This window comes from Trichosurus vulpecula, chromosome 5 (assembly GCF_011100635.1).
Source record: "Trichosurus vulpecula isolate mTriVul1 chromosome 5, mTriVul1.pri, whole genome shotgun sequence".
Lineage (NCBI taxonomy): Eukaryota > Metazoa > Chordata > Mammalia > Diprotodontia > Phalangeridae > Trichosurus > Trichosurus vulpecula.
In genome coordinates, this window is record NC_050577.1 from 159,639,587 (window position 1) to 159,666,337 (window position 26,751).

General features: G+C 35.7%; 1 protein-coding gene across 1 annotated transcript in view; it reads right to left on the reverse strand.

Annotated features, from left to right (window-relative positions):
• Window positions 1-26,751, reverse strand: part of SEMA3E (semaphorin 3E) — a 354,392-nt gene that overhangs the window by 135,783 nt on the left and 191,858 nt on the right. Inside the window, exon 2 of the mRNA XM_036760437.1 lies at window positions 5,570-5,730. Coding sequence (XP_036616332.1) covers window positions 5,570-5,730 — 161 coding nt within the window. The remainder of the gene's footprint in view (window positions 1-5,569; window positions 5,731-26,751) is intronic.

Here is a 26,751-nt window from a genome sequence, read left to right on the forward strand (position 1 = left end):
TGAGATTCAAAATAGTCTAGTGTAGTGGGTAGAGAGCCAGCCTTAAAATCAGGAAGATCTGGGTTCAGATTCTGCCTCTGACACATCCTAGCAGTACTATTGTCATGAGCAAGGCACTTAATATCTTAGTGCCATAGGATATGCTTAATGGGTATTAATGACAAGTCAGTTGCCAGTCTCCATCAATGGAAGGGTTTCTGCAGTGGGTGTTCCATAGCCTGATGACATCACAGGTTCAGCCACCATGTATATACATATTTACTATTTATAATACATTCATTCATTTTTCTCCCCATTGTCTATCTCATTTGTTGTAATCCTTTTTAGTAAGTGACCTTTGAAAAGGCCATTTATTTATGCAATGATTTTGAGAAAAAAAGTAAAACCCTTAATTCAATAGGCAGTCATATCCCATTCTTTAAATATATTGAAAGCCAAGGACGGTGTTCTATTTAATTTTTGTTTTGTTTCAAGGATAGGTTGAAGGATATCCATTTCTCACAACAGAGTAAAAGTCTATAATAGATACTCTTCAGAACAATCACTAGGTGAGTTAGGCATACTTCATTTTCAGTCATATTTACCCTTTGAAATCTACATGTATTTTAAAGCCATTCAAGCTATTTTGCTATCTTTCTCAAGAGTGTTCTTACTATGCTCAATTTACTTACATTTTCTATAAATCACTCAATTCACTGTAAAAACACTTAGGACTAATTAATTTTATGCATGCACACAGATTAACTTCATGTTGTTCAGATTTAAAGCCAAGACAAATTCTCCCAGTTATGAAACAGAAAGGAATTTGCTTGAAGAATATAAAGAAAACCAGTTGGGAACCTGGTGACCTTTTAGGGAATCTGATCTTGCTCCAATAACTTAATACAATTTCACAGCCCTTTGTGGAAACTTTTCTGAAATTATGAAAGGTATAAAAACAATTATAATAAAAGAAGCATACAGAAAAATGTTTTCTATTCACAACAATTTTCAAACATTTTGATTGAAACTTGAAAGTTATGATTCATTATTAAAAGAAAGAGGCTTGAATAATGATAGATATGAAATATGTTAAAGAGTGAAGGCTGCCCACGACACCATTAAAAGACCAAGAGACAGGATTTTAGCACATTGGACATATGTTCTCAGGAGGCTCTATAAGAAATTATGAACAAAGATCATATAAGATGAGGTTCCAATGGGATGCTATTTGCACAAATTAAAAGAATATTTCTATTAATGAAATCATAGGTCCATTTAAGTAATGAAGCTGAAGAACAACTTCATGTACATTCTTCTGAATAAATTATATCTATAGTTCAAAGAATTCTCACATTATACTCTGGTAACTCAGATAATTTTGCAAGAAAGCTGTTTACAGAAGTCATGTTTCTCATTATCTAAGATAAAAATACAAACTTTTATGAGCTTCCTAATTTGCATAGGGAAGAAAAGGACTCAACTAGAAATCCCCAGTTTATTGCTGGAAATGAGTCAAGTTATCAAGAAGTAGAACATTTGATACATGTCAAAATTTTCTTTTTAAGCAAACAAACTATATTCCCTCAACAACATATAATGTTTTTCAATTCTATTCAGCACCTACTATGGGCAAGACTCTATGGTATATATGGGAGATACAAAGGTTTAAAAATGGCATAGTCCGTGCCCCAAAAGAGTCTATATTCTATTGGTAGGGGAAAGTGAGGAATTTTGACAGGAGGTAGTATGTTTCCTGACTAGGAAATTCTTGATGACTATCAAGGATGTCATAGAGAAAATTCATGATCATAGTTAGGCTGAACTAGGTAGTTTCTGAGGTTTCTTCTAATTCAGAGATTCAATGATTTTAGGGGAATTATGATATCAGTGACACAAATTATAATAGTTGGAAAGGGGTGCCAGTGGGGAGTTGCTAAGTTCCATTTTAAACATGTTTAGTATGTAGCAGCAATAAACTTTCAAATTGAGATATACAGGAAATAATTTTTAAAATATGTGATGGGGCAGAGGTAAGAGTTCAGGTTAGAAATGTTGATATGGGAGGCATTAACATAGAGCAGAGTGGCTGAAATCATAATAGTGGATAAATCGACCGAAGTCGAAGTGTAAAAAGTGACAAGCAGAGGAATGAAGGAGAGTTCTTGGAAAGATTCACAATTAATTGTGAAAAGAATGAATCTCAGAGAAAGAAGGCAATCTAAAAAAAGTAGAAGAGGGAGACCTAGGAGGGAACTAGGGGAAAGAGAGAGAGAGAGAGAGAGAGAGAGAGAGAGAGAGAGAGAGAGAGAGAGAGAGAGAGAAAGATGTAATTTCAAGGATGGGTGGTCAACAGTATTAAGTTTCTCAGAGAGATCAAAGAGAAAGAAGATGGTCCAAAAGCAATTGAACTAGGCTATGAGGGATTCATAAATATCTTTAGAAAGCAGCTTCATTTGATAAGTGGAAGTGGAAACATGATTGCAGGTACTAGAAAGGGAATGGATAGGAAGAAATATCCATAGAACATGCAAGCAACTTGGTGGGGAAAAGAAGAGTCTGGGTTTTAACTATAATGAGCAGCAAGTTTCTAAGAGTGGGTTTTTTTTTTCTTTAATGATAAGAGATCTGAGCATGTTTGAGGGAAGAAGTCAATTCATGAATTAAAAAAAAGTGTTGACTATACGACAGGCATTCTACTAGATGCTAGGATAAAAATATAAAAATAGGATAAAAATATAAAAACAAAGCAGCATCACCAAATTCAAGTAGTTTACATTCTAATAAGATGATAGAACATGCATAAAGGAGTAGGGTCAAGAAAGTGGTTTTGGTCCAGTGAGTTGCAGGGATTGTAAATGGAGCCATAGGGCTATTATTCGTAATATTTTAAAAAAAAATTCTCCCAATGGTATCATTAAAATGATTATTGTTCATGGAGCAAGAGGTAAAAAGTAGATGGGGAGAGAAAGAAGACAGGAGTAGGAAAGATATTAACATGGCTACATTGGATAGAGCCCAGTTTTGTGGAAAATGACTGAACAGGATATGATGATGTCTGCAGTTAAATAGATATGACAGGTTAGATGAATTTTAACCCCTTCAACAATCAGGATAGCTACTGAGGGAGAGAGACTGGCAATGCTAAAAAAAAAAAGGAAGCTATTATAGATGAGGATGCAACATATAACTGAAAGAAAATTCAGTTTCAAGTTATCTCCATATTGCATAAGAAAGTGTGGCATAAATTTTCAAGATTTTCAGTTCAGTTCTACAGTCTGTAAGTGTAGATATAATCTATTAGTTGTGGTGCATGATTGTAATGGAATACTACTGTGCTATAAGAAAGGATCAGCTCAATGATCTTAGAAAAACATGGAGAGACTTACTGAAATAAAGAAGAACAAAATGAGCAAAACCAAGAAAATATTACATACAAACAACAATATTGATTTAAGAACAACTTTGAGTGAACAAATGATTTTTGACTCCTATAAATACCCAAATTAACTACAAAGGACATAGGAAGGAAGATACTATCTGCATCTGGAGAAAGAACTGATGAATAGAAGTATATATAGAATGATTTTACGCATATATATATGTGTGTATGTGTTTATATATACATATTATATATACAAACACATACATATACACACACATATACATAGTTGTGTCTAATAGTAGCCATCTCTAGGGCAGGGCGGACAGAAAAAAAGATAAAAAAGAAATATACATAATAACTTTATTATATATTTAAAAGGAATAGCAAGTTGTATATAACAGGTCTGTGGTTTTAATGGCAATCATTTTTAATATATTATGAAAGCATTTATTTTATTTCATAAATTAAAATTTAAATAAATATTTTTTAAAAAACAACATTTTTCTGACTGTACAGTCTTTCTTAAAAAACTGTTGTATTTCATTATGTCAGTTCCCTCAGTCCTTTACCAATTTTGATTCAGGATTCAACTCTTCCAAGTCCATCCAGAGCCCAACTAATATAAGTCAGGCATTGCTAGAAGGTTAATGCTAAGGTCACATGTCCACATTTCTTTAGACGTCATTAAACCAGCTATTGACGTTGAAAAAATCCAGTGAGGCTAATAATAATTCAACATGTTCTACACGTAAGTCTCAGGACAGAGGGTGTGGTAATAAGGAGGGATGTCATACAAAGAGAATGCCAAATGCAGGAGTTAGAATCCTGCTGGGAATACAGATGGGACCAGGAATTGCTGAAAATGCATTTGAGATGTTTTCCAACATCATCTTAAATGTTGAGTATTGTTGGATAAAAGTTTATTTCATAAAAATAATTATTTCTCAAATAGCATAAAGATGATAAAAGAATAATAATAAGTTAGCATAACTATAGTTCTTTAATGTTTGCAAAGTACTTTAGAAGTATTTCATTTGGATCATAAAAAGGGAAAAGGACCTGTATGTACAAAAATATTTACAGCAGCTCTTTTTGTGGTGGCAAAGAACTGGAAAAAGAGAGAATGCCCATCAACTGGGGAATGGCTGAACAAGTTGTAGTATATGAATGTAATGGAATACTATCGTGCTATAAGAAATGTTAAGCAGGTGGATTTCAGAAAAACCTGAAAAGAAACAGATGAACTGATGCTGAGTGAAGTGAGCAGAACCAGGAAAACATTGTACACAGTAACAGGAACACCATGCCATGATCAACTGTGATTGACTTAGCTCTTCTCAGCAATACATGATTCAAGACAATTTCGATAGACACATGACAGAAAATGCTATCCATATCCAGAAAAAGAATTAGGGAGTCTAAATGCAGATTGAAGCATACTATTTTCAATTTTTCTTGTTTTTTATTCCTTTTCTTTCTCATGGTTTTTCCCTTTTTTTTCTAATTTTTCTTTCACAACATGACTAATGTGGAAATATGTTTAACATTACTGGACATGTATAACCTATATCAGATTGCTTGCTGTCTTGAGGAGGGGGGAGGGAGAAAAATTTGAAACTCAAAATCTTATAAAAATGAATGCTGAAAACTATCTTTATATGCAATTAGAAGAAATAAATTGCTATTTATCTATTACAAGAAGAAATATCTCATTTGATCCTTACAACAACACTGGAAGGGAGGTGTTATTATCCTTATTTTACAGATGAGGAAACTAAGGCAAACAGGTTAAGTGACTTGCTCAGGGCCACATAGCTAGTAACTGTCTGAGGCTAGATGAGAACTCAGTTCTTCCTGGCTCCAAATCCAGCATTCTATCCACTGTACCACCTAGCTTGGTCAGAAGCTGCCCACTTAACTTGGGGTTTACTGGCTAGATTTCCTTTCCTCCCTTCCTTCCTTCCTTCCTACTGAATATCAGGCCACTGGACCCAGATGGCTCTGGAGGAGAAAATGAGGCTGATGACATTGCACAGCATTCCCTCACTCAAATCAAAGTCAACTGCAAGTCATATCATTTCCCTGATGCCATGGTCTTCTTCGAAAACAAAGGACAAACAAAACAACAACCTCCTAGCTACCTGAATAGAATACACAATAAACTCATGCAATTTTTTCTAAAGATAGAGCTTGATATTGTCATACCTCTCTATAGCCTTCACTGACTCGATCCAGGTTGAGGGAATACACCAGATCCCTGCCTCCCACAAACAGTCGTTCTTGATATTCATCCAGCAACATCACATGGAGGTCGAGAAATCCAAAAGGACTATGAAAGATTGATGTCCTATTTAAATCCCAGAGCTCTGAAATACAACCAGGATATTTATGATAAATACAAAAGAAAAAAAAAAAGCAGGTCCCATGTTGATTCATTTATTTTAAGAGTTTTGTTTTTAACATTCAAAGAACTTGGTAAGTAAAAGTATCTTTTGACAAAGGTAGATACAGATAAGATTAGATATAGGTATAGATATCTATTATTTAGGTTACAAACTTAAAGTATTTACCTATCTATTGACATACACCTAATTTATTTATTTAAATACACAGCACACCTGGAAATAATTTTCAAACACGTACAATAAAAAAAAAAGGAACAGAACAAAACTTGTCCATTTAGATTTTAAGGTGAGTAACAAAAATTATCTTTGTTTACAACCAGAGAAAGGTGGGGGGATCTTTTGTCCTTACTGTAAACTGAAAAGGGAACATGAATCAATGGAAAAATCATTCGGTAGTTTTTCTACTTGCCAGCCAGAAATTCCAGCTCCTGGCAGACCTCTCCAAAGAGGTGCCCATTTAGCTCCAGATGAAAAACAATTCAGAAAAGGCCTATGAATTGTTGTTCTAAAAGCCAAATTTATATTCAGATTGTCCCAAGTCTAGAAACCATCAGAATTGCTAATACAATGAGGTAAAGTTGAGTATGTTAATCACTAGTGAAAAAGAAGGGGAGGGGTATCTATTTTCTACCCCCTTGGTGATTGTGTTCAACTCTGGTTAGTGTTAGTAGTGGATTGGGTATCTGGAACAGTGCCTACAAAATAGTTATGAATATATATGTGTGTATACGTATGTATACATATATACATAACACATATGTGTATGGCACATGTTAACGCAGTGACTCTATAAACACCTGGGTAAAGGGACCTTAGAACATCTTTGAAATGCTATCAAAAAGCAATTCCTTTCTAAAGCTAAACCCTCTGTTGTTTTTGTCACAGTTACCTTTTTCCTTTAAGCTTCTGGTTTCTTTTGTTTTCATCAGCATTTAAGGAGGGTGAGCAATGAGGCCTAAGAGCTTATGCAGTTTTTGAGGGAGGGTATAAAAGGTTTGTTTGTTTGGGGTTTTTTAGTGTTTTTGTTTTTATTTTTTTTACCCCAGCCCCAGGACAAAGAAACCTCAGTACACTGGTGATTTTTCTAAGCGGTGATTGCTTATGCTGACAAAATAGCCTAAGTCGCATTTGATGGACATTTTGCCCAAGGTTCATCAGATTTACAGCTGAGAGGGAGGGCTCTTAGAGGTCATCTTGCCCAATCTCCTTATTTTATAGAAAAGGAAACTGAGGCCCACGGAGATTTAATGAATTGCCCATGGTCACAGAGATATTAAGCAGAAGAACCAAGATTTAAACGTAGGTCTGCTGACTCCAAATGGAGCACTTTTTATAACATGCCGTATGCCTTATAAAATGTTTACTAGGACATTAAATTCAGATAAAATAAACAATTAAAACATTTGCTCTTAGCATGATATAAAATATACTCTTTTGTAGCATCAGGTCACAGCCAAGACTGTAAAAGCAGATACTCTTGAGAGGTGGCATGGAATCAGAAAGATCTGCCTGAATTTAAGCTCTGCCTCACTGGCTTGCTTAGTTTGGCTATGTGACCTTGGGCATGTCACTTAACCTCTCTTGGCCCTCATTTCCTTATCTGTAAGACAGGTATAATAAAAGAATCTCCTTCCCAGGATTGTTATAAATATCAAATCAGGTAACTGATGTAAAGTACTCTGAAAACTCTAAAGTGATATTTAAGTGCTAGCTATAATAATTGTTATTAAAAAAGAAAGCTTTTTTTTTCTACTTTCTCAATTTATCCCTTCTCTTTGCTTAAGATTTCTCTTTTCCCCTTTTAGATTTAATTTGTTCTCTTTTTTCTCCTGATTTCCCTCTTTATTCGCACTTCAGAGTCTGTATATTCTCCGAAAACTAACAAGAGCAAACATACCAAAACAAAAGAAATCTAAGACACATAAAGAAAATGAATCAAGTAAGAAGAGAAAATAAAATTGAGTCACTGATGAGAAGGAAATTGAGGCCCAGAAACTAAAGAATAGAGAGTGAAATCCCAGATTATTTCTCTTGGTTTTTTTTTTTCTCTCTTTTGTTTTGACAGTTACTTCAGATCCAGGAACAACAACAAGAGTCAATGATCAGGGAATATTTATTAAGCACCTACTACGTGCCAAACACTCTAGTGAGCTCCATAGAGATACAAATAAGAGGAAGAAAGATAGTTCTTGCCCTCCTGCGGTTTACAATCTAATGGGGAAAAGCTATAGAGTCAAATGAAGAGCTGGCTGGAATTCTGAGTCCTCTATTGGGAAGTTCTGGGAGGAGTTTTTTGTTCTGCCCTTCAGCCCTCCATCAGAGAGGAGAGGCAACTGAGGGGATAGAGTAGATATTGAATTACCAAAGCTAAAGCAATCTCTATGACAATGAGACTTCTGGTGAGGAGCTTATTCTGGGGAAAACAGGATGTTCAAGGAGTCGAATTGAAGCAGAGCAGCTGGTGGGTGTGGTTCGATGGATAGAGCACTGGGCCTAGAGTTCAAAGACCTGAGTTCAAATCCCACCTAGACACTTACTATATGCGACCCTGGGCAAATCACTGATTTGATCAGTTTCCTCATCAGTAAAATGAAGATAATGACACCTACCTCATAGTATTGTTGTAAGGACCAAATAAGATAACATTTATAAAGTGCTTTGTAAAACTTAAAGAGCTATATAATGCTAGATATTATTATCCTTAGCATTTTACATATTAATTCACATTATCTTCACAAAAACCTCGGGAGGTAGATGTTTTTATAATCGTCATTTTAAAGATAGAAAAAACGGAGGCTGAGAAGTGATCTGTCTAGGATTACATAGGTGACAAGTGTCTGCAAAAGCCTTTGAGCTGAGATTTTAAGCAAGCTAAGAAGAACAGAGACACCACTGCAGTAAGGGGAGATGGCAGAGGCCGGCAGGATAATGTTATGCACACAAAATCAGCCTAGAAAGGTAGTTTGAAAGCAGATTTTAAAGGGATTTAGAGGCCAAATAAAGAAGTAATGATGCAGCAGAAAGAATGAGCAATTTGGAGTCAGAAGACATTGGTTCAGATGCCAGTTCTTACCATTTGGGCAAGTTGTTTCACCTATCTGGGTATCTGTGCCCACATTTGTAAAATGAGGTGGTTGGATAAGATGACCTTTGAGGTTCTTTACAATTATAATTCTGTGATCCTTTTTATTTTTTTATTGTAAAACTGATAGGGAGCCCCTGAAGCTTCTTGAGCAGCCAAGTAACACGGTTAGCACTATGCTTTAGGTGCATCAATATGGCAACTTTGTGGAGAATGATTTTCAAAGTCTTTTCCCACTCCAATGTTCTATGATTTAATGAATAAGAGCTTGAGAGGAAAACAAAACAAAACAAAAGATGTGCTTCACAATTTTGCCTAGGACTGGTCCAAACCTTTGTCTGACAAATAATTGACAAATAATTGCTTCCAATAACACCAACAATTTTAGATAAGCGTTTTCTTAATTCACTATTACACACAAACATACATACATGCATGCACACACACGCACCCACACACACACGTAAATAACACACCCACCATCTCTCCTTATCTCTCTATAGCCTTGCCTACAAACATCTACGGTTTGTTTGAAGTGTCAGCACCCCCTATACCACGCCTGTTGTGAGGTTATGATACTGAATAGGAATAGGGATTACTCCTATATTAAGATGGAAACTTCTTTAATGGTTGACTTAAGAGAAGACAGCTAGCTGGTTTCTCATGTCTGCTTCTACATGTTGTTTTAGTTGAACTATATAAAGAAAATCCAGCCTCATACAGATATGTAGTTGGAAAGGTGGGGGGCGGGGGGGGTGGTATTTTGATAGGGAAATAACATCTTAATGTTATCATGAAAATAGTTTTTACCCAACAGACCTCCCCTCAAAGGATCCTTAAGGATACCCTTTGATCACCCTTAGAATACTGAGCAGTGAAATGACTTGCACAAGGTCACACAATGTGTCAGAGATAGAACCTGAACTCAGATCTTGCTATTTGGAGAGGCAGCTCTCTGTCTCCTACACTATATCTATTGAGATGGCCTGGCCTGTAATAGAGCTGCCAACGTAGAGCTGTTTACTCCTTGCCCTGATTAAAGATCATATTTTTTTCTATGTTGGGTGCCTTTTCATTAAGTATATGGGTATAGGGCAGGGGTGGGGAACCTGAGACCTCAAGGCCACATGTGGGTCTCTAGGTCCTCAAGTGAGGCCACTGGTTCCCCACTCCTGGATAGTGTCTGTATGTCAGAGAGAGAAATGCAGGGTGGGATTGAGAGCTAAATGACAACACTATAAGACAGGCGATGGAATGATTTGGCTATGAAGAAACTGCAGGTGGGAGAACTTGTTCCACCAAAACAGATCACAACCAGTCTGGGATTTAGTAGGTTAGTTCTAGCATTGTCTGAGGGTTATAGAAGTTAAATAACCTTCCCAGGGTCACACAACTAATAAGTATCAGAAGTATAATTTGAAAACAGGATTTAGGAGCTGAACTATAGTTCTAGGAGTTAGTACTTATCGTTCTAAATCATAAGAACATAGTTCTGCTTTCTGGTCCAATATTCTTTCTGCTATTAAAAAAATGCATTTTCTCCCCTGCCATAGCTATTTAAACATTTATATACATTCATACAAATACACATACAAATACACATACAAAATGATCACTTTGTAAAGGAAATTTAAACATATCTTCAAAACCATTTTATTTCAGAAACATGAAAAAATACTGAGGAATTTATATTGCAGAGAGAGACAGAGATAGAGACAAAACTTTCCCAGTGCTGTGAATATTTTTAAGCAATGAAATAGTGATTTTTATTTCATACTTGACTCATTACTCCTGGGAACAGTTCCCAAAATCTTTTATATTTACTTTATACTCACAAAATTCAAACATTAGATTATGGGCTGCTTTTAAATTTTACTATGAGGAAAACATTAAGCATGCTGTACAATTCACTAATCCTGTATCACAGCTGCCTAATAGCAACTACTAAATGAATTGTCAATTCAGAATCAGTCATTAGCCAAATCTCCTCACTGTAATTTTTCATAATTTTTTGCATGTTCTTAATCTTCAAATGAACTTAAAAATATTTTTGAATACTACCTTGTGCCCCATATTATATTATATTCCTGACTTCAAGGAATTTACAATCTAATTGGGAAGCCAAGGCATGAAAGAGTTAATGACTAAGTAACAGTACAAGGGAGTACAGATAACATTAAATGAATTTAGAAAAGGAAAAAATCATTGTGCCAGTGTGGTCAAAAGGGCTTCACTAAAGAGTTAAGATTTGAATCTGCTTTGAAGGATCACTAATGTTGAGTGGAAGTTGGGAGAAGCAGGACACACAGTTGGCTTTAAAGTAACTACTAAAATAAATTGAAAATAATATTTTAAAAAATCTAAAAGTGCCTTCTGGGAATAAGAGGCTCCTACCTCTGCATAATTCATGTAGGCTGTCCACTAATCACAGAAGTGACAACCCCCTTTCCACATTTCTACCTGTTAAAAACCGCTTCTTCCTACAAAGTCCAACTCAGGTGGCATCTTTCTCAGAAGCTTTCTTTGATTTCTCCAAATTGAAAATGATCTCTTTCCTCCTATTTCTCTTAACACTGGCAAGACCTCACATTTGCCTTTATCACACTCTGCCTCACATAATAATACTTCTTTGAGTCTGATGTTCTCTTTTAGAGTATAGGCTTCTTGAGAGCTAGGACTCTGTTGTGGTTCCTTCTGGTATTTTCAGTGCATAGAACCTATATACATACATATAGTTGGCATTAAATGTTGAATTTATTATTTTTACAAAACCTTGCCATGTATACAGCTGATATTTAATAAATATTTACAGAAATGAATTTGGTTTTTAGAAACCAATGGCATTAACAATTCTAAGAAAAGACACGAGATTGGTGTTTTAAGCAATCAAAATATGAAATTGAAAATGCAGGTTTTCTACCTCAACCTGGTCTAAGCAAGAAGAAGAAATGTAATTAATTAATTAGAGTGTTTGCTCAGTCAAATAGGACACTTCAGGTCAATGTGGATTTTTTTTTTCTGAAAAACTCAAAATAGGTTTCCTAGAGTGATTAAAATAATTGGTGAACTTTCTATTTTGCTTTTGGCTTTTTTTCTTTTAAAAAATCATTTTTATATGGTAGATTATATAGAAATTTAGAATGTTTTCATTTTGCTAGATGCAGACCAACAAGAACTAGTTCTTGTTAATTCAAAGGCAAAAAAAGAGAAAGATTTTCTCTTTCATAGTTTATGCAGCTACCTCCATCTACCCTCACACCACTCAGTCTCAGAGCAGCACTTTAAACCACCCCTAACGCTTTTAGCTCCAAATCACAAACCAGGGAATCTCTGGGAGCCTGGTATCTACTCTACATGCATCCTAAGCAATGTCACTTACTTCCTTTTTCCTTTTCAGAGCTTCAGGCTGGCTGGATGAAAGGGACCAGGAAACAGACTGAAGTAATAGGACAAAAGAAAGTCTAATCCCAGGTAATCTCCGGAAAATACAATCCTAATAATGGACCTTGCTGACTCTATTTAAAACAAGCTTGCTCATCACTTCTTCCTTGGTTGGAGAGAGGGGGTGGGGTGGGGGTATAGGGGAGGCAGAGGAGTAGGTAAGTAAGGAAAAGCATGTACCACAAGAATAAACTGATTTGCACCAACAAAAAATTGGTCCAGAATTTTGCTAAAGGAGGCATTTGTTATTATTGCTATAAAGCAAACTAATTATTCATGGCCAATGAAGATATACACTGAAGATTTACTCTTGTAGTCTGTTGTCTTTGTTGTTGCTTTTCCCAACTTGCAAGGGAAATACTTTTTCAAATTGCCTTCATCAATATATTAGAGAAATAACATTTTTCCTCTATTTAATACCTTACATTTTAATATCAGGGCTCTTTCAAATTAAAAAACAAATAAGAAGCATACTTTATCCTTTGCTAAAGGCAACATTAATGGATCACTAAAGGAGAGGAGATCCCTTTCCCCACTTGACTGTTACTAACTTCCCCAACCTCTATTTCATTGTAAAATAGGAGCTTTCTAAGGTTGATGCTTCAAATCTGTTTTTATTTCATTTCTGAACCCAAATTTATTTAAGTATTCAACATATATTTTTAAAAGTAAGTCTAAAATCAAAATTCTTAACCACAGTAAGAAGTTTTAAAAAGTGAATTACTGAAACTAGCCTTAGTATTTTTTGCTAATCCCTTATAAATTGATTTTTAAAATTTTTTTTCTAGGATATGTTTCAATGAATTTGACAGAGCTGATTGATGGTCTCTAATGGATTGTAGTCCTGGCAGAAGAAGTTGAGTTTGGAACCAAGCAATTAACTTGTTTGTTTGGAGTGTAAACAGAGAATAACTCCTGCATTTGCTAATTGTTCTTCCTTGTTATGGACAATTGTGGCATTCCAGCATTCTTGGGACACCTACTTTTTTGCCCTTCTCAAAACACAAAAACTTAGGCCACCTCTTTGAATACTTTGGTGCTCAGAACTTTTTCAATTACAAAATGCTTATGGGGAAAGCAAAAGAAATCAAAGATAAGTCAACTGACAACTTGAATAGATTTTGATTTGATTGACTGACAAGAACAAAATAGCATTGAAAATTTTCTTTCCCTCCCCACTCCCCCAACTAGACACCAGGCAAGCAGGAGAGGATCTCTTTTTTTTTTTTCCACATCCACTAGTTCTTTTTTTCATTCTCTCATTGTGAGTAAATTGAAATACATTCTGATATAATACATATGCCTAGGGAAAACATAGCAAATTGAAATCCAATAATGAAAAACAGACATTTTAAGACCTTAAATTTATTTCATTTATTCCATTGGGGAATGGAAGGCCAGCTCACCAACATATTCTTTCACTTCTATGCTGAGTACATCTGAGTCACAATCACAGAAAACATTTAATGCCATGTCAAAATTCTGGCTCTGGTACTCAGTATTTGTATGACATCGAGTAAGATACTTAACATGCTTGGGCTTTAGTCTCATCTGTATAATAAAGGGATTAGACTACATGAGCTTTAAGGTCTCTTCAAACTCTAAATCTGTGATTCTATTCCTTGCAAATGTACAGGTACTCCACTTTTAATAGCAACCCCTTTTACAGATATTCCAACTTATAAAGTTAATAAAGGACACATTCATTTCTTAGGACACTTGAGTGACACACATCCTCTTTCCTATGGAAGGACCCATCGATAAAGTGTGACATGACACAGTTGAGTAGGAAGGTACAGCATGGAAAGTTTTCCTTCCTCTTTCTTTTCTTTCATTTCATCCCTTTGCAAGAGGTGGAGAAGAGTAAGAAAAGGGAATGTGAAAGTGAGGAGGAGCTACAGAAAATGTCAAAGGTAACAGGCTACATTTCCCAGAATGCCATTAGCTGAAAATACATGGCAGAGGGACACTGAAGCAAGGCACCACCAGGAGGAAAGAAGAAGAGGAGAAGCTTACCTAATACCAAGGAAATAAACAGAAAAGTGAGGAAACTTTCTCACTGGCAAGAAACCATGAATGGTTTGTAAATAAAGATGGCTAGTTATCTGAGCAGAGAAACTGATAATGCCTTCACTACTGCATTTCCAAACCTCTGAAGAGGTTAAGAAAAATGATGATGGTAGGGAACCATACGTTTCTAGGGGTGCTCGAGAACCCAAAATACCTACACGCTGGGTCCTGCCAAAAGAATTCCACTCCAGCCTTCTCAGCCAAGAGAAAAGACAAAGGGATTCACCATAATGGGTTGTCTTAAGAAATCTCACCCTTTTGTGATGCCTGTTTTTACAAGCAGGGACAGATTCAATCTACTGAATTAGATTGAATCCGAGCCCCTTCATGGAGGCAAGATGGAGATTATATACACAAAGACTGTAGGAGGGATTGAGGGGTGGTCTGGGGTGACCAGAGGAGGGGTTTAGGGAGGGTCTTGAGGAGGAGTCTAAGGAGGACCAAGATGAGCTCAAATTCCAGGAACCAAGAGAATGGGATTAAGGGTGGGAAGTAGGTGAAGGCATGGATATTGATAGTATCAAGGGTGGGAAGTAGCTGGACAATAAAGGGCAAGGCTAGGTAGAGATTTGAGCCCAATAATAATGTAAGGCTTATGGCCTTAGGGGAAGGCCAGATCTAGTTGGAAGATTCAAGAAGAGTTCAAGGGGGCTCCCAGAGACTGTATTCCAGATTCAAGGGGGTTCCCAGAGACTGTGCCCTCATCACCTCCACTTTGGTTGCAAAGAAACTTTGTCTCTTAGATCTGTGAGTAATTGGAGCAGATCAATGCAAAAATGACCCTAAGAGGAAGGAAAATGAAAATTAACTGACAGGAGATACAGATTATGGTTTGGTTTTGCTGTTGAACAGTTTGATTCTGTTGTAAAGAAATGTATTGTTTTAGTGAATATACTAGAAATGAGCAATTGTCTCAAAGCTTTTAAATATAGACGATGGTAAAATGTGCCAAAGAGAAACCTTGGTAACAATCCAGTTTGGCTGTCAGAAGATAAGGTCTGACACTTGGCTTATACATAAAACACCTCAGTTACTTCATAAAGATGACAAATTATATGTTCTAAATAGCTAAGTGTGATTTACATCTAGGCAGCATGATATGATACAGACATCCTTGAACTAGTAGTTAGGAGACATGGATTCTCATCCCAATTCTGCCATTACCAACCCAGACAATCTTGGGCAAGTCACTAAACCTTTTTGAACCTTTTCCCCGATATTTAAAATGGGGGATAATAGCTGTCCAGGTTCCCTGTCTGAGCTGCTAAAATTTTAAATGAGAAAATTTATGCAAAAATGCTTTGGAAATTGTAATGATCTTTCTAAATGCTGTCTCAACCATACTTGATGGAAGTATTTCAAAATGTATTCCACATTTCCATGTTTTATTGAGCATGATATACTAGAAAACATTTAACTTCTTCTGCATGACTGAGAATCATAACTACGAACATCATTACTGGAGTATATATTATATGTAGTTTATTATACTGGGATGAATTTATATGGTCCACAGGACTCTGAAGGTTGCTTTCTTTTCAGTCCAAAGGTGTGGAAAGCACTGTGGTATATACAAAGGAATATCTCTGATTCCTCATATCAGTTTACTCTCTTATCATTGGCCATGGTTTTTTTTTTTTTTTTTGGAGAAGGCAAGGCAGGGCAATTGGGGTTAAGTGACTTGCCCAAGCTCACACAGCTAGTAAGTGTGTCAAGTATCTGAGGCCAGATTTGAACTTAGGTCCTCCTGACTCCAGGGCCGGTGTTCAACTCAGTATGCCACCTAGCTGCCCCAAGTCATTTTCATATATAATAGCATGTCTTCTACCTGGTCATGGTAAGAATGACTTTTTGTTAAAAATAATTATTAGCTCAAAGGGTGATTTAACTTTTTTTTCCTAGATTGTCCTTGATAATATTATTATTTTCCCTACATCTATGTGTATCATGGCTTTGGCATCATTCTGAACACCCGATTTTATTTCAGCATAAGTATTCTCTTCGGTTTCCTTACCAGCTTTAACTTTCTCTCCATGTTAAATGATTTTGGGGGTGTTAGGTGTGAAGAAGAAACACACTTTTATCATTCAAAAATTTTTCACTACCATAGTTTTATACATTTTTCTACCTTCCCCCACCCATCTCTGAAGCCAGGACTTCAGGGTATGCCTTAGTGTGGTTCTATTTGTCTACAAGTTTTCTTTTTTAGTTTTCAAGTAGCTGTTTTTGCATTCTGCCTCCTAATTGCTGAGCTTTCCTTGTTCTTCTGTTCTTGCTTCCTCTACTATTTCTACTGCTTCAATTTTACCTCTAGTTTCTATGAGAGAAGATTGTTGAAGTGGAGAATGAGCTGAATAAGATGGCTAAGGACATTGCCTGAGCCCAAATATAGGTCCATATTTAATTTGTAGATTGCATGGAGAGTAGTATCAATGAGGATTAAAGAGAACGTAAAAGAATTTAAGAAGATGGAAGAATAGGGCTTGCACTGGAAAAATTCAAAAGAATCAGAGGGAAAGGCCATAAGCAATTAAAGGGAAGATTAAGAAAAGGTAAGTAGAACATTGAAAGGTAAAACAGACAAAATGGTTAGGTGGATGGGGCAATTTGGAAAAACAAAAAGTTAATGTGAACGGAATTGGAGTGACGAGAATATGACAATGAAGCTAAATAGGAAAATCAAGTTATTAAAAGGTGATAATTGGCTATAAAACATTAACAAAATACTCAAATGTATCATATCACAGCCAATCTAAGTTGGTTCTGCCACATGAGACAGAATGTGGCATTATAACACCTAATATAACACTAATAGGAAAAAGAGAAAAGTATAAACACTGAGAAATAGGGTTTGTTTTTTTTTTCCTGTGCTTTTTTAAATAAGGCTTAACTTTTCAACGAGTATGAAGGGCAGGTGAATTGCCTTTGCATTAGGTAGGCAATGCTTGTATTTCTGCCATAGCCAAGTGACTGATATTTGTGTAGGTGTAATATCAATTAAGTTGGGACTTTTTTACTGTTTTAGAATGATAAATTAATTAAGTGTCTTTGATTGAGCCTTACCAGGTGCAAAGCCCCAGGCCCAAACCCCTATCTACTAGGTGCTAAGCCAATGTGGGCGTGAAGCCTTTGGGGCCCTAAGAGGAGTTGCTAAGACCAGAGCCAATAGTATGCACCTAAGTTCTGGTCACTCAGATGATGTTTGATGACATCCAAAGACTGTATAAAAAGAGAGAACAGACCTATTTGTTTGAGGCTCTGAGCCACAGGAGGAGTGGTGTGTGACTCATCGTTATGAGCTCCCTGGCTCTTGGACTGAGATGTTGATGGTTTCTTGGTTTATAATGTATATTTTTATATATATGTATATTTGTATACAATGTATTACAAATATAATGTATATTTGTAATTTGTTTGTATTTGCTCTGAAGTTCAGGGTGCTGGCTTTTCCCCCTGAACTAAGTGAATGATATATGTATGTATGTCAAAAATAAGACTGTTAACCCCTTAATGTCGCTTTCCTTAGTAAAGTAGAACAAAAGAATCTGTGCTGGCAGCATCCTTGTTGTTGGGCTTGTGTTGGTCTTTCACCCCCACAGCAGCTGCTAGCCGAATTGTTGCAACAGTAGGCTGAGTCCTCTATGGGAGGAGAAGATAAGGGAGCTCAAAAAATCTCTCTCCATACTCCAAGTTGTTAGGGACAATGAAATGCTCTTAAATAAAACAGAAGTGACACATCATCTATGGGAAAATAATGGATCCGGGATGGTCAAAGAGAGACTTGAACTTGGTTAGGGTGTTGGAAAGTTGAAAAGTGTTACACAGAGAAAGAAAAGGGAATGAAATGATAATTGTGCACTTACAGCTTAAAAAAAAAGATTTGAAAGTGTTCTTCAAGGGAAGGGAGTGATATGCTCTCATAGAGAAGAGTCATATAAGCAATCAAGTGGGAGATCATCTCTCAGAGGCCAGACAAAGAACTGAAGAGATGTATTAGTTGCTGATTCCCTACTTTAGGATACTGAGACAGTTAGCTATTTGTTGACCTGATAACCACAAAAGAAAGATCTATTGTTTCCCCTGAGGCATGCATCCAAGACATAACAGAGAACCTCAAAAGACTTATCAAATAAAACAGAAAACAATTACCCACTTCCAATGATTCATGTGGCACAAATAATGCTATAAGAAAGACTCTATCAAGTACTGCCAACAATGATGAAGTCACAAACAAGAAACTGAAAGTATAGAACTCTGCTCATGCTGTTTTCTTCCAAAATGCTGAAGTCCTGAGTTAAAAAAAAAACAAAGACAACAGAAGTCCATGCTGTATTCTCTTCAATGTTGTCAACTATAGGCAAAGAACAAGAAAAGAACAACTGATTAATTAGAAAGAGCATCTGGATAAGTAGGATCGTGTGCAAGAATAACGTAAGGGTTTCTGTACCATGGCTTAAAATATAGGGAAAAAAGATTTTCAAACTCACAACTTATTAACATAGATCACATTAATTTCACAGACCCCAAAACTCTGTATTTAAGGAATGTTAGAGGTAGATACTGCCTCATAAAAGGACATGCTGATCACATGTATTATGCTAGAGTTGTGCAAAAAGATTGAGGAACGTTTACAACCTATTTCTTTTCCTTATTCCTTGCTTTTTCAAAGGGTGCAGGGAAAAAGTCAGGAAAGCCCTGAGACAGAATGAACTAAACAAAGCTGGTTAAAAAAAAAGTGCAAATTAAAACGACTATGTGGTTCCTCTCCACATCCATCATTTTGGTAAGATGAAATAAAGGAAAAGGACTATTGTTAAGATGAGCTGTTTGGAGGATAAACACACTACTGCACTGTTGCTGGAGCTGCAAAGAGATGCAACCATTTTGGAAAGCAACTAGGAATTATAACTTCAAATTTACTAAGATGTGCAAACCCTAAAAACCAGCAATACCACTACTAGGCTTTTACTACCCCCTCCAAAAAAGATAAAATTCAAAGGAATAAGATGCGCCCACACAAAAATATTTATAGAAGCACTTTCTTTTATAACAAAGAAATGCAAACACCATGGGCACCCATCAAATTATGGTATCTAAATGTAATGGAATATTATAGAAGCATAAGAAATAAGGAAAGGGATCTGTGCAGAGAAACACAGAGACTTGTTTGAACTGATGCAGTGAGAAGGGAGCAGAACTAGAGGAATAATTTCTATATTGACCACAACCCTGTGACAGCAACCTTGAAAAACCTAGTAACTCTGCAATGCTAATCAAGATTCCAGAAGACTGAGGATAAAGCATGTGTCTCACCTGTTTGTGGAGAGGTGATGGACTATAGGTTCAGACTGAGACATACATTTGCAGAAACAAACCAACACAGCACAATTCATCTTTATAAAAATATACTCATGAATGATATGTTAACAGGTAAATAGCTGCTACCAACAGTCTGTATGTGTCAGCCAACAAAAGCAGAGTACTGCATTATTCTGCTGGAAAATCGATTCATGTATATATTTATTCTAGATGAGTCAAGAAATGCCTCTTTCTCTGATAGCATCTGATGGTGTTACCTTCTTTTTACTTCAGGGTATGACAGGGCTATGTAGCCTTTTCCCTCTAGGTAACTGATTCACATTTTCTTTGCCTTTGTGTGCTCACCTTCATAGATCTGTTTCTCTCATTTTTCATTCTGCACTTGGAGTCTTACAACCAGAATGTCATGGAAGGATCATTTAAATATATTTCATTATTAATTTTTAACCTTGAAACCTTAATTTGCATTTAAAATTTCAGGGATTTTTAACCAGAAACCTTAACATTTCTGCTATTTCTTCCTGATGCTGGTTGTGGGCTTTTCTTCCTTTTTCCGTTTTTTTTTTTTTTTCCTTTTGCAAAGAGAGTGACAGAGCTGTTAATTTCCAGACAGGTGTAGGGCTTGATGTGACATTATAAAGTCATGACTGAACAGCCTTTGCATTCCCCTTTGGTGACCTCTCATAAAAATCTTCAGTGCCATCTTTAAGGTCTACAAAAATATAGCCTTCTCTCAGCCCATATAATTTAATCTTGGAGAACATTCTTTCTAAGAAGATGGATTCCAGATGTACCCATTAAAAACTACTGCTTCAAATCTGACACACGGAATATGCTAAAAATACAAGGTGGACCTTAAAAAGACCAATTCATTTTAGCATTACATTCCCAAATTGCATTATTATTATTATTATTGTTATTCCCCACCCAATAGTTACATAAACAATAATTACATATTAACATTGGAAAATATGAATGACATTTTTATACTATTTTTAAATCCCATTAATATAGTCAAAGAATGATCTATTCACCCACAAATTCAAAAGCTCTGTTACCAAATGTGTCCTTGGATAAAAAACATTGATTACACAGCATTTGCCTACACAAAGAGCTTGACAATGGAAGACTAGCCAGCCCTACAGAAGCTGATTTCCCCCTAGAATTTATGCATGCAACAACAGTAGCAAGCCCTAAACAAATAAACGTCAGTACATCATATGAGCGAGTGAGGCTGGTTCAGATTCCCCTTAGATGTGGATAAGTGAGAGAACAGGAAAAACTGTAACAATCTACCTAACTGCACTCCTTTCTATAAAATATAAGACTCTGTAAAAGAGTCTAAATCATCACCTCGATCTGATTATGAATTTTTTGTTACAAGTCTGTTGATGTGACAGAATACAATTTTAAAATATATGAAGAACTACATTCAACTCAGCTATCTCAGAATTATAGTGCTAGAAAAGGATTTAAGGATCTATTCATACTCCTCTAAGGGGGTGGAAACAAGATCCATGGAGCTTGCTTGAGAGGCCCAAGGCCACATTCTGGTTAGGGGCAGAATTGGGATTAAAATTCCTGATTCCTGATAATAGATCTAGTGCTCTTTAGTCGGTAAATATAATTTTAACATTACTTTTAATTTCAGGAAACCATTTACTTTTTCTAAAGGTATAGGGGTGGAGGTGCTGAGGGAAGAAAAGGAACAGGCATTTAATAATCACCTGCTATGTGCCAGGCCACTGTGTTAAATGTGCTAAAAAGTCTTATTAGATCCTCAGAACAATGCAGTGAGGTAGGTGCTAAGTTTAAACCCATATTACCGGAAGAAGAAACTGAGGAAAACAGAGGTTAAGAGGCCTGAAAAAGTTCACATGCTGGTGTCTAAGACTAAGGATCAGATATTGAAAATTTGCAATTTTTGTCCTCAGTCTTCTGAAGGGCTCTTTAAAAACAATAAATATGAATTTTACAATAGATTGTAAATATTTAATATAAATTTACACTTAATATTAGATTATAAATACCTTGAGGGCAAAGACTATGTCTGATTTCATCTTTAGATGACTAACTACCAATACTCTGGGGCAAGGAGGTATGCAGTGAATAGAGTGTTGGGTCTGAAGTTAGGAAGACCTGAGTTTATACCTGGCTTCAGATACTTACTACCTGTGTGACCCTGGGCAAATCACTTAACCTTGTTTGCCTCAGTTCTTCATCTGTAAGATGAACTGGAAAAGAAAATGGCAAACCATTCAAGTATCTTTGCCAAGAAAACTCCAACAGGGGTCATAAAGAGTCAGTCATAACTGAAAAAACAAAAGACTGAACAGACACACACACACACACACACACACACACACACACACACACACCCAGTACTATGCCTTTTAAACAGTATATGCTTTAATGAAACATGAATAAACATTTCTTGAATTGAATCAAACAGAATTAACTAGCTTGGTTTCCCCTTATCAGTGGTCATTTCTCACTAATTAGTTACCTGTCTTAGAAAATTAGCTTATGAATTTCAGGTAAAGCACTGAACTATCGATCCCTAAATTTCTCTATTTGATATTTCCTTAGATTGGAAACAAGAACAACAACACCTAAAGCAAATTAAAAGACCCTGTTTCCATCACTCCTTCCCCACTGGTTAGAAACTATAAGCTTCTTTCCTAAAAAGAAAACTCTGACTTAATGAGAAAATTACTAATGTTGCCATATCTCCCTTCTTCCTTTACCAATAATTAGGATTAATTCCCTTCTTAGTTAAGCACTACATTAACAAATAAATAAATTGGTATTGATAGATGAATTTGGGGGAAATGGCAAAGTATTACAACCTAAATCAGCCCAGATTCCTACTAATACTTCAGTAAATCTTTAAAAATTCACCAGAAGGAACAGTTACAAATAAAACCAAAGAAAATCATTCTATTCTCTCTAGGATTGTACAAAAAAAGGCTGCCAGAATCCTGCAGAAGCTCTAAGCAGAGACAAGACAGTATAAGTAGATGATGAAGTGTGAAGCAGTCTGGTCCCACAGCAGGAGAGAGGGCCAGAGAAACAGCCAAGGAGCCAGCACCCAACCCAGCATACAGAAAACGTTGGAGCATGGTATGAGACAAGACCAGACAATTTAGGTCAAAAACAGGCCTATTTGGCCACAAAACCTAGAATCAAGGAGATCCTGTCCTAGCGATCGAGAATATGAGAACAGAGAAACCAAGCAGATGCCTCCTCTCCAGAAAGTGAAACTGGAGACATAAGTAAACAGAAGAATAAAAAAAAAAAAACTTCAAAAAAAATAAAGAAGTGCTTGGGACTGAGAGAAGCCCATTTGCCCTTAAATAATCCAGAAGAACCAAGTAAGTACGCAACACGTCCAAGTTGAGCCTCAGATAAAAGGCCATATGGACAATAAGAGAATCTAAAATGAAGAAAAGATATAAAATAAAACAGCTACAGAATAGCAAGGAGAATGAATACCTTAGAACAGATGGTGGTAAAACTTACCCAAAAATTGAACACTGAAAATTAGCATGTGCCAAACAAAAAATAGAAATTTCATGAGACAAGAAATGTTAAAACAAAATTAAAAGATGCTTTTTAAAGCAAGGTATATCATAAAAAACAATTGGCCTCAAAAACAGATTAAGAAAAGATAATCTAAGAATCATCAGCCTACCTGAAAATCATGACCAAAAAAGGTTGGATAATGTATTTCAAGAAAATAGATAAAAATTGTCCGGATCACTAAGAACCCAAGAACAAAATGAAAATAGAAATAACGCAGCAGTAAGCTCCTAAAAGAAAACTCCAAATGAAAGAACGCTATAGTCAAATTTCAGAGCGTCCATCTCAAAGGAAGGAGACAGACGGACACAGAGACAGAGAGACAGAAAGAGAGATGGATAGAGAAAGACAGTCACAGACACAGACACAGAGGGAAGAGAGAGACCATTTGTGTTCAAGTACAGGTATAGGATCAAGATCACACAAGACTTGTCAGATGTTACTGTAATGAAAATCCAAAAGGCAAAAGATAAAAGGCTTGAACCTATCTGATAAAACTGAGGGAAAAGGTGATCTTTGCTGAAAAAGAGGACTTACAAACATTACCACTGAAAATGACAGAACTAAATAAACACTTTGAAATGGAAAAGCGGAAGATAGATTTGTATTGATATTAATTGTATTTTGCTCCCCCCTTCACAGAAAGCCATCCCTAATAACCTAGAATAAAATAAACAGGAAAAAAATGAGCAAATCAAACCAACGCAACAACCAAGTTAGATACTATAGTTTCCACATCTATAGTCCCCCAGTTTTGAAAAGGAAGACGGTAGGGAGGTTAAGCCCTAGAGTTTTATAACCTGGTTAGGCCAACTTATGTCTTAAAAGAGCTAATGAGCCAACTCTGATTTTCTCTTGATGTATTAAACAGAATAGAGTACAACACAATAAATTTTAAACAACTGATACAATGATTTCTTCATAGGATATGATTATATGATTAGCCTTTTTCCAGTTAAATGTCCATGATCCTCTCCAAATATCCTGCTCTTCTAAAATATCCTCTACCCTCACTATATTACCATATATCACATTTCCCATATACGTGCTATATTCCACACTTCCAATCACAACTAAAATCTTATGTTTCCCTTCCAGAAATTTTAGTTACCAGCTGAAATTACCTTGTTCTCCCTACTACTGCCACACCACACACAATTAATCTATTCCTATTCCATTCTAATAACCTTTCTTTCTTGCCTATCACAGAAATCAGAATTTCACAAAATCACAGAAATCATGACTTCATTTATATTCATTTAATTTTATAGTATTATTATGTTGTATATATTATGCAGTATAACATGTAACATCAACACATATATAAATACATGTATGTACATGTTATCTCTCATGCTTCCTTCACTTGTCTTTTGACTGTCAATTTATTCAGTCTACTTTTGTTTGTGTGTGTAGTACCACAAGGCACAAGTCCCTATTAAAAAATGTCAATTTATTATTTTTTTTAGCATTTTTTTCTTAAATTTTGAGTTCCAAATTCTTTCCCTCACTCCCATCACCTCCCACACCCACTGAGAAGGCAAGCAATACATCAACTACACATGTGAAATCAGAGGAAACATTTCCATATTAGATATATTTCAAAAATAAAAGCAAAAAAAATGAGAAAATTATACTTCGATTTGTACTCAGAGTTCATTAGTTCTTTCTCTGGAGGTGGATATCATTTTTTCATCATGAGTCCTTTGGAATTGTTTTGGATCATCAGAGTAGCCAAGTCTTTAATAGGTGATCATCATCACAACACTGTTGTTACTGTACGCAATGATCTCCTGGTTCTTCTCACTTCACTTTGCATCAATTCATATAGATCTTGTCCTGTTTGTCTGAAACTGCCTCCCCTGTCATTTCTCACAGCACAATGTACTCCATTAAAATCTTATGCCACAACTTGTTCAGCCATTCCCCAATTGATGAGCATCTCTTCAAATTCCAATTCTTTGCCACCACAAAAAAGAGCTGCTATAAAAAAATTCTGTACAAATAGGTCCTTTTACTTTTTCTTTGATTTTTTGGGGGAGTACAGACCCAATAGTGGTATTGCTGGGTCAAATGGTAAGCTTAGTTTTATAGACCTTTAGTACTAGTTCTAAATTGTTCTCCAGAATCATTGGACCAGGTTACTACTCCACCAACCATTTATTAGTGTACTTATTTTTCCTCTGTCCTCTCCAAGTTTTGTCATTTCTGGTAAGTGTGAGTTGGCACATTTAATTTGCCTTGTCTTTTTTTGCCTTGCTTTAATCAATAGTGATTTAGAGCATTTTTATATGACTATAGATGGCTTTGATTTCTTCATCTGAAAACTGCCTGTTTAAATTCAGTGATCACTGATCAATTGGCAATGCCTTTTATTTTTTAAAAACTTGATTCACTTCTATATTCAGTATTTATTTGAGAAATGAGGCCTTTATCAGAAAAAACTTGCTGTATTTTTTTTTATATTGCCTCACTGTCTTTGGTACCTTTTAGCAAAATGTAGTTTCTCTGATTATCACTTTTAATTAGGTATATTTTTGTTTTCACTTTGTCTAAGAGCATGATTGCTACCTCTGACTGTTTTTAAAAGCATATTAGATTTTGCTCCAGCCCTTTATTTTTAATTCTGTGTCTTACTGTTTCAAGTGTGTCTCTTGTAAACATATTGTTGGACATTTGTTTCTAATCAGTTCTTTTATCTGCTTCCATTTTATGGGTGAGTTCATCTCATTCACATTCATAGTTACGATTACTAACTGTGTCCCTCCATCCTATTTTCTTCTGTTTCTTTTTCTCTTTTTATCCTATCCCTCCTCAAAAATGTATTTTGCTTCTTACCACTATCTCCCTTAATCTGTCCTCAATTTTATCATCTATGCCCCTTTATGTGTATGTGTATATATGTATATGTGTGCACACACACACATATATGTGCATATATGTATATGTGCGTGTGTATATATTTGTGTGTGTATATATATGTATATGTGTATATGTGTGTGTGTGTGTATATACTTACATACACACACATATTCTTCCCTCTGAACCAATTCTGATGAGAGTGAAGTTCAACCACTGCTCATCACCACCACCCCCTCCATTTTCCTTTCCACTGTAAAAGCTTCATTTGTTTCGTGGAGATCCTTCAAACTTTATCCACTCACATTCATATGCTCTGTCTATGTAAACTCTAATGATAAAGTGCTTAGAAATTACATGTATCATCTTCCCATATAGAAAGGTAAACAGATTAACTTTACTGAGACTCTTAAAATTGTTCTTCTATATTACTTTTTTATGATTCTCTTGACTCTTGTGTTTGAATGTCAAATGTTTCTATTCAGCTTTGATCTTTTTATCAGGAATGCTTGAAATTCCTCTATTTCATTAAATATCTATTTCATCTCCTGATAGATTATACTTAGTTTTGCTGGATAGGTTATTCTTGACTATAATTCTAGCTCCTTTGCCTTCTAGAATACACACAC